At 41.5% G+C, this 12,584-nt stretch overlaps 1 protein-coding gene across 3 annotated transcripts; it reads right to left on the reverse strand.

Annotated features, from left to right (window-relative positions):
• Window positions 1-89: 89 nt before the first annotated feature.
• On the reverse strand, window positions 90-12,583 carry LOC121941541 (zinc finger protein Aiolos-like). 3 transcript variants are annotated; one of them, XM_042484356.1, is made up of 8 exons: window positions 12,407-12,583; window positions 11,454-11,519; window positions 11,003-11,113; window positions 7,541-7,951; window positions 3,960-4,127; window positions 3,436-3,549; window positions 2,525-2,635; window positions 90-1,231 (listed from the first exon to the last, which is right to left on the reverse strand). In XM_042484356.1, the coding sequence occupies exons 2-8, from the start codon at window positions 11,503-11,505 to the stop codon at window positions 588-590; spliced, it is 1,611 nt and encodes a 536-aa protein (XP_042340290.1). In that variant the 5' UTR covers window positions 11,506-11,519; window positions 12,407-12,583; the 3' UTR covers window positions 90-587. The 3 variants fall into 3 exon arrangements, with proteins under 3 accessions (XP_042340290.1, XP_042340287.1, XP_042340289.1); XM_042484353.1 differs by having other exon boundaries at window positions 3,436-3,552; window positions 12,407-12,582; XM_042484355.1 differs by lacking the exon at window positions 12,407-12,583 and adding an exon at window positions 11,709-11,819 and having other exon boundaries at window positions 3,436-3,552.
• Window position 12,584: the final 1 nt, after the last annotated feature.

Raw genomic sequence — 12,584 nt, forward strand, 5'->3', positions numbered from 1 at the left:
ATCTTTTTTTTTTCTTCTGCAGTCTTGAATTGGCAAGTGTTTTTAAGAGAAGCCAAACTTCTCTCAACAAGGTACAGGTCAAATATGTGTGAAGAGTAAAAAGAGAGGTTATCTTTTATTTTTTACACCTTTCAACAAATAACAGGAATAAAAAACAACAGCAGATATACAAAAATGCATTCATTTTGCTACTTTGTTGAACATTTGAATGTATAAATGGCTTTAAGATATTAACAGTGGTTACAGCAGGGATGAAAGGAAGTAGAATTTCTCCTGCATAAACACTTTACAGGCCATCTTTTCAGATGAAAAAGGCATGACTAAAAACACTCAGACACACATCACACTCCTCCAACGTCTCTCTCAGTCTCTCTCTCTTAAACACACACACACACACACACACACTCATACACAAAAGACAGAGAGAGAGAGAGATAGCTGCTACTTCATGCTTTCATTTCTGATACCACTAGCTACTTATATGAGTAAATCTGTGTGTGTGTGTGTGTGTGTGTGTGTGTGTGTGTGCGCACGCTCATACAAGGTTATCTGAATGAGCACATGTGTGTGTAAGCAATGAATGAAAGCTACTTCAGTTCTAGGCGGTGCTCGCCGCGGGCTATGTGGGAAGAGAACTCGTAACGGTCTCTGCTGCGGTGGCCACACACGTTGCACTCGAGTGGGTCGCGGAAGCCGTGGCACCCCATGTGGATCGTGAACATGACATAGTCCAGGAAGATCACCCTGCAGTGGCCGCAGGGGTACACTGCCCCTGGCAGGGCTCCGGTCTCCCCATCAGCCCGTACAACCCGTAAAGCCTCCAGCGGCGACAAGGGGATGGGCTGGGCGTGCGGGTGGGGGATCCCGTTCTGATGGTTAAGCCCTCCCAGCAGGTGCCCTAAGCTGTACATAACAGGCTGGGGCATCTGGGAGCTGTCAGTGTGGAACGAGTCCATGCTGGGGGGCGGCTGGGTGGCGTGAGGAACACCTATAAGCGGCATGCCCATCTTGTGGCCGTTAGTGAGGCCCATGGGGTTGACGTCGTTGCGGGTCAACTGGATCGGGTAGGGCCTGCGAGAGGGAGCTATGTCGCCGTCTGGCCCTGTGAGGATGGGTTGTTGCTGATGTGGGTGAGTGTCAGGCCCTGGGGAGCCTGGCGGAGGCTCCTTGACGTCAGTCCGGTAGACCAGCTCCCTGTTGAAGCTCAGGTCCAGGCAGACACCGTTGTCGCCTAGACCGAGAAGAAAGAGCACTCAAGACTCAGCGGTAGGAGGTTTCACATTCTTGATCCAACAGCACGATGAGAGAAATACCACAGGCAGCAAGCAGCAGTTAAAACACTTATTGCTCACAGATGGAAAAAGATCTAATAGAGATCCTGTGAGGTCCTCACTTTGGTGTTGAGTAGAGGCAAAGAGAAAAACGTGCACCCCCAGCAGGGCAACACAAAACAAAACTTACACAGTGAACTGGATCAGGCCAGGTTCACAGCACAGACGAAGCTTTAAAGCATCCCGAGCCAGCAGTTGAACTTGGAGGCATGAGAGGACAGAGGGCTGAGAGGAAGCAGACGACGCAGACAAAGGCCGCTACTGCAGCTGCAACGCAGGAGTACAGACAGACACCTGCTCACGTTTCTCGCCTCCCGCCTGTTCTCTCTCTCTGCGGTTGCAGACACTTCTCTTTTCCCCCTGTGGTTGTCATATTGAAAGATCTCACTTCATTTGTCAAGCTGATAGAGAGATGTAGGTTGTTTTTTTTTTTTGCCAATACACCCTCGTTTTGCGAGCAGCTTGAGGGTTGATTATGAAACTACAACACAATGTTAGGCTTAACCAGAAGTGTGAGAGCCAACTATTGAAAATCATTGTGTGTGTGTGCGCACACCCCTAAAGTCAGCCATTTACTGAAACTATCTTTTGATCATTCATCACTCAGACTCTGAGCTTGAATTTAAACATATAAAGTGAGTAATTAAATGGAGTTTTACATACATTTCTCTCTCTTTTTTAAATATGTATCCATTTATTTAACCATGCGTGGTTACCAATACCCACCTATGACACATTTCTCGCAGAGAATTTAGGACAGTGGCGACCACTCTGCGGTGTGTGCAGGTATGAGGCAGGTGCTCTGCCCTCAATTCCTGTTTGGCGAAAGATGGAGGCCAGCAAAGACAGACAAACAAGTAGCTTAGACGGACAGCGTGAAATCATCTGCAAAACGTGACTTCTTCCTCTACTTCTGTATTATGTAAAGCATAATGCACAGCAAAAAGCACAAATGATGTAAACGTTTATAACAAAACATAGCATATTACAGCTGCACAAAATAGGAGTCATTAAAGTAGCAAGTGAACAGATAAGCACATCAATCAAACTATCAGAAGGCAGACTATTCTAATCTTTTCTTTAAATTCAAAGTAATGCGAGAAGCTGATTTAAAATTACAACACAACTCTCTTTCCTCTGCTTGAGGTCAGTGCCTCTCCTCAGCCCCTTTTTGTCTGTGTCGCTGCTCTTACCGGTAAACTTCTGTGGCATCGAGCTCTTCCGTTTGGCAACGTTGCTGGCGAGCCTGTCGAGCAGCAGAGCACGCTCAGTGCCCATCTGAGTCCTGGGTGTCTGGTTGTCTTCTGCGTGACAGCAATGAACGTGAGAATGAGTGCAACAAAAACCGAGAGGACCTCTTTATGATCAAGTAGTATTACAGGTAAAACGGGTGTAGCTGTCAAAGCTTTTGAGCTTATAAAAACAATCCTGCAAAACACACCAGCTGCTCATAGCTGAGTCAAACTGGGAGGAATGAGATATTAATTTGAGATCAGAACCTCCTTTGACCTCACTTCCTTGTGGGGTTTGACTTCACCAGTTCAGGAGGGGAGACCACAGGATGAGGATGTACTTCCTCACCACTACGGCACTATCAGACTAAACTTACGACATTCGGTGACCACACCAGCAGAGCATTGTCTGTGTGTTGCAACGGTGCAACTGTCCTGTCAGTATGCGAAGCCTTTTTTGGGGGGGAAGTTATAGAGGCATAGGGGGTGTATGTGTGTGTGTGTGTGTGTGTGTGTGTGTTTAGGGCTTAGACTTTCGGCCTACATATTTGGCTTCCCCTTTGCCGCTGCAGACTTTAGAAGCGGTCTTTGTACGCTGTGCCTCCACACCACAGCAGCCATAACCTATTTAGCTGTAATGATGGGGTAACAGCCGTTAGCTCATTAATTTAATGAGGCTATAAAAACAGAATCTGTTTGCAATAACAGCTATAACTGCGCGCTCCTTACGTGCAAGTGAGTTTTTGTAGACTGCAGCAGCCCAATCACGTTAAATGTGTGAAGTGTGTCTTTGTGTGAAGATGTGTTGAAGGTTCAGAGATGCTGAAAGTATCAGAAAGTGGTGTTGAGACGAGTGTGTACTTTCTGCTCACCTCTGTCAGCGGCACCTTTGCTCTGAATGTACACATGGCACCTCTCTCTGTGCTCTTCGAGGGAGCTTCGCTGCTTGTAGCTGCGACTGCAGTGGTTGCACTTGAAGGGTTTCTCTACTGTGAGCAGGAGTTTCAGTTAATCACCAACAGACGAAACATCAACACTGTGTAAGTGGTACAGCGAGCACAATTTCCTTAGGTAAGTGGTTTCATACAGAACTGATGATGCACACATTAGATACCATGTGGCGTTTCTGCAGGTAAATCACGTGAACTGAAAGTGAATGAGTAAGTTTCCAGAGGTAAAATGAGTAAGATGTCTTTATGTGATGTGTGTAACCGTATGAGCGTGCGTGGAAGGGTGTTACTGGAAAAGCAATGCAGGCTCAGCAGACCTCATGTGTTAAGATTAAAAAGGAGTGAGAAACCGACATGCAGGAGTGAGAAACCAACCAACATGATACTGTACACAGGTGCATACAGTATCAGCTACACATGTGAGTGAGTGTGTGGCTCGCTGGTACCAGAATGGGTGCGCAGGTGCCCACTCAGAGCATCGCGTCGACGGCAGGCGTAGCTGCACATGGGGCATTTGAAAGGCTTCTCCCCAGAGTGCAGTTTGATGTGGCGCAGCAGGTTTCCCTTCTGGGTGAAGGAGGCCCCGCACTGGTTGCAGTGGAATGGCCTCTCACCTGACGGATGAAAACACACCAACAAAACTGTTTCACATGCAAAGCTCCTGCACATTTTCATGGAAAAAGTTTGAAACTTTTCCATGACTTTTCAAGGACTAATTAAACAATTTCCATGACCTGTCAAACCTATAAGTACACAAACTACACAGTCCACTGAAATCCAAACACTAGTTATTGTATGACAGTTATTGCATATAGTAAAGAAAATGTTAAGTGTGACACATATTAGAGTTACGTTTTCACGTTATGTTGAGGGCTGTATGCAAAGAGACACATTTCAACGGCCTTGTGTGAATTTGCCTTTTTAGAACTGACACATAAGGACGTTATGAATATGATTGTGATTACGATTATTATCTATGGAGGATAAATGTAACAGTTAATTCTATTAATAGCAACATTTAATTATTTTTTTTTACTAATCTTTAAAGGATTTTACTTGTACAAAAAGTTCACAAAAGCATGCACATCCAGACAACCAAAACCAAGGTGCTGGAAAAAAGAGATAATACAAGAGAAGAAAAAACAAAGTCTGCACTGTAGCTTATTCTGCCATAAATATTTTATACAATTACCACTGAAGAGACATTTCGAGCTATATGCTCTTCATCAGACAATTTTACTTGAATTTTTCAGGCCTGGAAAGAGATTTGGGAGGTTTTTAATGATTGTGGGAACCCTGAACATGACATGTGACTTATTGATCAGGAAAATTATTTATTTTTTAAAAAACGTGATCATTTTTAATGCTTAATTTAATTCTGATGCTTCAGATTACTGTGTTGGGTTGCTTGTTCGACTGTATATGCCTGCTGAAAAACACATTGATGTGGTGTTTACAAAATCATATGTGGAAATTTTGAATTTTTAGATTTTTAAATCAATAAACTGTTTTTTTTTTTTAAAGATTATCTTTACCAGTAAGCTCTTTTCTTGTTCCCGGTTTTACAGTGAATTGCAAAAGAACACCAAATCATTCACCATCTTTGAAAAGGGAAGAGGGCAACATCCACATTGATTGTCAGAAACCTAGAAATGCCGTTCTCACGACTCAAACCACACGAGCGCCAAGCTCATTGTGCACTTGACTTCCCATGTCGAAAACACAGCCTCATGGGTTCCATCTGAAGGCGGCTTTATTCACAGAGTCAACTTTACTCCTCGGTGCAACTATGAGTAGTTTTCTGCTAACAGATGATGTGTGCAGATGTGCCTCTACATTTCTCCCCAGTTACAAAAATGACTAGGCTTGAATAAAAGTACATTTGTTTTACTTTAGGTAATATATGATGGTATGGTGGCACAGTTTCATTAATAGTCTTTGCGCAAAAACGATAATGTAATCAAACGCTAAATTAAATGCTTTTTTTTTTTTTTTAAAGGTAAAAAAGTATGAAAATATTAAATGCACTTTATTTGGATTGACCACATATGGAAAGTTTTATTGAGAATCTAACATCTCAATAGCTTATTGGTTAACAATAAAACAATTTATCTGTTTTTTTTTTTTGTCTGGAGATGTTTATCTATAGAATATATGGCACAATACACGACATATTCTCAAAATAATTTACTTAAGCTACTTAAACTAACTTAAACTATTCACTCAACAAATGTTGCATACAGAAAAAAAACGGTCACTGGACAGTCACAGTGGTCAAAAGAAGCCTGCAGGAAACACTTGGCAACTGGTTTATATTACGAGCGGCCAACTCTGCAAGGCCTGCAGGCAGTACACTTTAATTTGGAAAGGATCACTTGGTTTAGTTCCCTGGTTTCTGGGGTCACGAAGGCTCGGAGCCGAATTTTGATTGTGAACGTAAACAACCATTGGTTTGTCAGTTGAAAGGTTTTTGAGTAAAATTTGATGGATCAGTACAAAGAGCACAACATGGATTTCTAATGGGATTAAAGGTGTCATTAAAATTTGACACACCATGATAAAAGCACATTAATGTTACTTATCTCTGTTTCTGAACCAGTGAAACATCGTCTGTGAAAAAATTATTTAAATATAAACGCTGGGCAGGCCCTCCTTATACATTACCATCCCGTCCTATGCTGCATACGTTGAGTGAATAGTTCAACTTCAACTAAATTGTTCTAAAAATATGCGTGATCATGAATTATCACATACTTTCAAGTAATCTGTTAAACATCTACAGAATAAAGGGAGAGCTGAATTGTTAAATCTCAACTAATACGCTGTTGAGATATTACAAATACTCAAATATAAACTATCTTTGGGGGGAATGTCCAAAAAAATGTTTTTCCCAATATTTTTTTTTTTTTTTAAGTCTGTTCTTTAATACTTTTATACATATATATTTATAACTCTAATTTTAATTTGTATTAACCCTATGGAGCTCATATTTTAAAATGTATCTCCTCTCACAATGTTTATGCTCGACAATCCCAGCTCGACTTTAACAGATACTGTAACCACATTAGGGCTGGAAGGAAATACTGCATCCCTCATTTCTTTCACACTATGGACATGCAACACATACACACACATACACTTTACTGAGTGTGTTTCTGTATTTAAACCCACCTTCACCCTCCCTCAGCCTACAGTCTTATCTCTGTCATACAGAGTCTCTTCCCAGCCATCTGACTTGTGCAATAATTCACAGTGGAAGAATTTCATTGTGCAATAGTGTGTGTTTTCATTTGTATATGATATATAGTGTGTCCCCTTTTTATAAAGTGTATCTCGTGTTAATTGTTGCTAATTTAACTATCTATCTTTTGACTTTTTCTTACAAGCTGACTTGAGAGCCATTCACAAAAAAAATCCAGTGTAGCTGTACGGTCCTGTACTTGTGCAAATAGCAATAAAATAAATTGATTCAAATCTTTTAAATACATTTTAAAAAAGTCCTAGTCAGTGCAGTTTCTTCTTAAAAAAAGATCATTTTCAGACTGTAAAAAGTGTGTGTGTTCTCTCTGTAAATGATGTCCCTGGATAGACAACAGGCTGACTATTAAAAGAAAATGTGAGCTTCATGTGTAGTAAGTGAACAGTATTTTCCAGAGTGTCACTCTGCTCTAAGCGTGCATCATACACATAAGTGAGTTATTACAGGAATTATTGCATAATTCACGGAAAAATAATGACTGTAGACGTTCTATGATGTGTTGACCTATCTGTTCACAAATCAAGTTATTGCATGTGCTTCATATCTGAGCAACAATAGGATATTTCACAACCTTCTGCTGTCGCTGTAGCACTGGTTAGGACACGTGCGTCATATATGATGCAGATGTGCATTTTTAATTGTAGTTACTCAAACAAACATCTTGACCTAGTCAACACAAGGAACTATCTATCCATGCTATCAACAGCTTGATGATTGCGCAACTGTCGTGTTTGAGGTCAGGTGCTCGCGCTGTGTTCCTGTGCTTACCCGTGTGGCTGCGCTTGTGCACCAGTAGTACGTTGATGCTGACGCAGGACAGGCCACAGATGTCACAGTTGAGCTTGCCTGTCGCCTGGATGCGAGGGGCCACAGCTCCAGGCACAAAGGTCCCATCTGCATCAGCCCCCGCTGCAGCGTGGGCGTCTGGCAGGGCGGTGCTGTCATAACGGGAGTAGTCCACCAGCGACAGGTCCTGTGGCTCATTCAGGGTATCTCCCTCGTCATCCCTGTCCCTCTCATCATCATCGTCCTCCTCTGTCCTCTCCTCGTCAAATCCTTCCTCCGTCCCGTCCTCACTTGCCCCCTCTGCCTCCTCTTTTAGCACAATCTCTCTCTCTTTTTCAGCCTTGGGGTACGGCTCGCTTTCTTCCATCTCCTCTGCCTCTGTTTTTATCACATCTAAGAAAGGAGGAAGCAAAGGAGAAGCAAAGAATATATTTGGAGATTGGACATTTGATGAACACGCATGACTGAAACGTGATAAGAAAGCACCCATTTACAGAGATAAGACATATGGAGTGATGTATAACCCACACACGACAGTTGATATGTGCTCTCATTTCCAAATAAGGCACTAAATAAACCTGAGACTCCACTCCGACCAGAATGTGAAACATTGTCACTTCTACATTTGTATTTATAGTTGACGTTTTGATATTAGCACTAGCACATCTCCAAAGTGTGGGTAGCTTAATTTAGGCCGATGAATATTGTCACAAAGAGATTCACAAGATGTGTATTTGAGATTAGAGAAAGGCATTTCCTCTGAAAACACAGAAACTAGAACCAGGGCAGGATAGAGAGGCAGCAGGCACCTCATACAGACAACACCAATTCCACAGCTGCTACTAAAACAAGATTTCAGATTGATTTTTTGTTGCTCGTATCATAAGTGCTGCAAATCCAGTGTTAATCTGCACCAAAGATCCTTCTTAATTTTCTCCATCAGCCACCAGAGCACAAATTCAAGGTTTTTTTCTAGCATATCCAAGATTTTCCTTGAGCTGGTCTTGACCATTTTCTAAGCCACAACTCCTTACCCGCTGTAGGTCAAATTTCCACACCATAAAAGATGCTAATTTCTCAACACCATGACTGCTGATGCGCAAGTGCCAAGCGAGGCCAGGTTTTCAGGACCTCTCACCTAGCCTCTTGCTCAGTGTCAACCAATCTCTTGCATACTCAGTTCCATCCAGAAACCACACTGTGGTCTTGGCGGTGGCTGGTGATGAGCTGAAGAGCAGCGCCTTGTCTTGTGGAAAGCGCACAGAGGTGCTATGGAAACTTTGCACACGCAGAGCTCCGAGAGGCCTGATATAGAGTCCATGGTCTCAGAGCAGTAAACCGCAGGCTGTGCATCAGATGCAGTTTAGGAAGTGCACCCAGTGGGGCAGATGGGTGGCAGGCAGAAATAAATAGGAGAGCTATCTGCACCACCGTGTTCTTTTTATTTTACATGACGAAAGAGGGACGAAGGAGGCAAGTCTTATTGAACACATTTCCGCACTGAAATATCATGTTTGAAACAAGATGGTCACAGTTTAGAAATTTGAAAAATGCTTCGTGTGAGGATAAATTTGAAGAAATACCCTGTACATCTGACAAGCAGGCTGAGTACAATGTTAGTGGCCAAAGGAGTTCAACAATCTATATAAAATTTGGAAAAAAAAGGTATCAAATACTTTTTTTAGCTTGTTTATTGTGCGTTTTATCTCTGTGTTGGCAAACTAACAACACTCTTAATATGAGTGTAGTGGAGAGAGAGTCTGTCGCCACAACTGTACGAATCGGTACAAAAAGAGCAATTACTCTTAATGGATGGTGAAAAGTCAACCGGATGGCGTTGGGAAAAGGAGACAAAGTAAGTGCGGAAAGAAACAGAAATTATTTCAGACTAGCAATACCAGTAAATCCCCACTGACAATGTTAACATTTCCCTCTATATATTTCAGATGTAAGTTTTATCATGTTAAACATGATGCAACAGTGCCAGACTGGGGATGAGCTGGCACTCATGTTACCGCTCTGACTCTTTCTTAACAGTGACAAAAGTAGATAATAATCTAATTCTGAGAAGTATTTGCGATGGCTTCTGCACTAAATGAAATGTTATGATGAGCATCAAAGCAGGAGACACATGAAAAGCTGCATTTCACTGAACTGCAGGATAACTGAAGCACCCAAGACTCCATGAAGCCTTTCAGTTGCAAAACATACAAATGGCTCTTACTAGAAGCACTTGTCCATCATATGTTATGCCTCTCTAGCTGATATTTGACTACTTCCACCTTGCATTTTTAAACATTTCTCCTAAAGTCAAAGAATAAAACTCTCCTCCTCATGCATGTGGGTTGAGAAAAATCTCACATTGTTTGGTATATGAAACCACTAAGATAAACAAAAGAATGAACAGTGACCATGCAAAAAACAAGGAAGTTATTATATTAACTTTGGGAGAATTGCCTTTGTTTTCAGATAGCAGCATTTCATTATTTTATATGACATCAGAGGGTAGGTGTTAACGTATTTTTAATAACACACAAGTAAAAAAGTAAGTTTTTTAAAGAAACAAGTACTTTTCATTCTCTAACGGTACTCCTACTCTTTCCTCAAGTATATTTTTGAACCTGTATTCTTCTTCCACTTCACTGCATTTGCAATTCATACCTTCCTGACGGGTTTGCTCTAAGTGCAGGGATTGAGTTTATGGGAGAGAGAGCACACAGGCACGCCGGTATTGCAGGTGCTAAGTTGCCAGCTGCCTGGAAGAAAAAGAAGCACCACCTGTCTTTTGACCACAATGCAACGATGGAGTAAAACCCAGAACAAGAGGCAGCTTCCAGCAGCAATAACTGGCTACCTGGTAAAAATGTAAAATAACCTTTTTTTTTTTAATGCATGTAGTCAACACCTGCTGGCACTACTCTTATTATAAGGATACTCACAAAGGGCTTTTCAGCACATGACAACTTATTATTCAGCCTAAATTAATGTGATGCTTTATCCTGGAATCTAAAAAGGACAGTAGTGACAGGAAAAGATGAAGAGTGAGTCGGAGATGTTTATATCGCAGTTGTATAGGCAACCCTTATGTTTGATTACTTTACTTGCTCATCAAAACAAGAGCTGTGTTTTTGCACAGGTTCACACTTCTCAGTGCTTTTTTACTTTTACTTGAGTGAGTCTCTCGAAAGGTAATTTCCACTTTTACTTGACTCGTGTTTTAAGGAGGAAGTGTACTTTGAATTGGATATAGATTTTCAGTAGTCCACCCACCACTGAATCTCAGGGATCATAGCAGCATCACTCACACTCTCTCCAACTGTTTGTGATGTCCATGGACAAAAAAAAGCAATTCTAAGATGCTGTAGAGAGTGTGATGGCTAAAATGCAAAGCGTAATGGAAAGACGTCAAGCACGTATGTGTGTGCGTGTGAGGAGGGTACATACGTGGATCCTTCACACCTTCAGCACTCTGCATTCCACTCTCACTGAATGAGTTGTCTTCCTTCTCTTCTTCTTCCTCCTGTGGCTTCACATCTCCAACCCCACTGCAAACGTCTGAAAAGTGACACGTTGTGCATGTGCAGATACTTTGTGTTAGTTTTTGTTTCACTGAAGAACTTCAAAGCAGTAAAAAGCACAGCTATCTGTCATAAATATGGAGTACTGAAATGCCTTCATGAACAGTTAATGTGCAGGAAAACTTTTTCATGTCGCTGTGGAGGGACAACTTGTGGTATGCTATCAACTGCACAAACCCCTCCACATATACAGCTTTCAGTACTACAGTCATGTGTGCTCAGGCAGTGCACTACGCCGGATGGTGGCAGCTGTGGAGGAATGTGAACAGCCTGATCACGTACACTTTCACATTAAAGACAAGGAATAAGATACTCACCCATCCTGTCTCCCTCTGGGGTACTAAACTCAGGATCTTTGTCTGTGTTCATGATGAAAAAATGTTCTGCGGTGAGAAAATTACAATATTTAGTCCATGAGAGATTGTTTCTAAATGCATGCAGCCAGGTAACAATCCTTCAGAAGTAGATACGTTAACAGAGCGACACAAACGAGAACTCTTACGCAATAAAAAAGTGTTTGTTGCACACATTCAAGACGTGACATTTTCTTTGACACATTAATACTAATATACCTTTCTTAAAGTTCTTGACACCATTAAAAAGCTCTGTTACTATTTCTACAAAGCATGTGAAGAAATAGACGCAACACTCTGCATCTCACTGTTCCTGTTGGTTGGACGGCATAAAAAGAAGTTTATAAAAAAAGAAAATAATGGGGGTAAAAGCCCACGGTTGACTGCTCTACCCTGTCACTACATTTAGCCTGATGAGAAAGAGATGATGTTCACTGCACATGTACTTCCTGCCAGATCTCTACACAGGAGCAAGTGTAAAAGTGCCCTCAACGCTAACAGACATTGAGACTCCAACACTTTTAGTTTGAAAATGACTTAAGGAATAAAAGATGCAGTTGTGCAACTTTTTAAATGCAGCTTTAGATAACATGTATCCGCTTTAATTGAACTACTAAAACCCCCCTACAGTATATATGTATATATATATTTTTTTAATATATTTTTTATTTACAGTTTATACTACAAGTTAATCAATAATAAAAACTGTAGTTACTAAGAAGATGATTCATCATTCAGACAGCTGTGACTACTCAAACATCACATTCAGTGAGGACAATACAGCAGTGACAAACTTTCTCACACGGCCAAAATGAAATCAAAAAGCGCATGTCTACAAGTCACAACTAATCCCAAAGTACGTTTTACAGTTTTTTGTTAGATAGCAGTATGTTTGAGGAAAGATGAAATGAACTGACCTGCTTTTGCTCAGCACCCGGAGGAGACTGCTCTGGCAGTAGGAGAATCCACACTCCGCCACTGGACTTTCTCTGAATATGGAATATACGCAACGTCACTACGGTAAATTTTGGAGAGATCCCTTAAAGGAACAGGAACTTATTTTGAACAAGGTCGAGCAACAAAGACCAAAGCGTG

The sequence above is a fragment of the Plectropomus leopardus genome, chromosome 4 (genome assembly GCF_008729295.1).
Source record: "Plectropomus leopardus isolate mb chromosome 4, YSFRI_Pleo_2.0, whole genome shotgun sequence".
NCBI lineage: Eukaryota > Metazoa > Chordata > Actinopteri > Perciformes > Serranidae > Plectropomus > Plectropomus leopardus.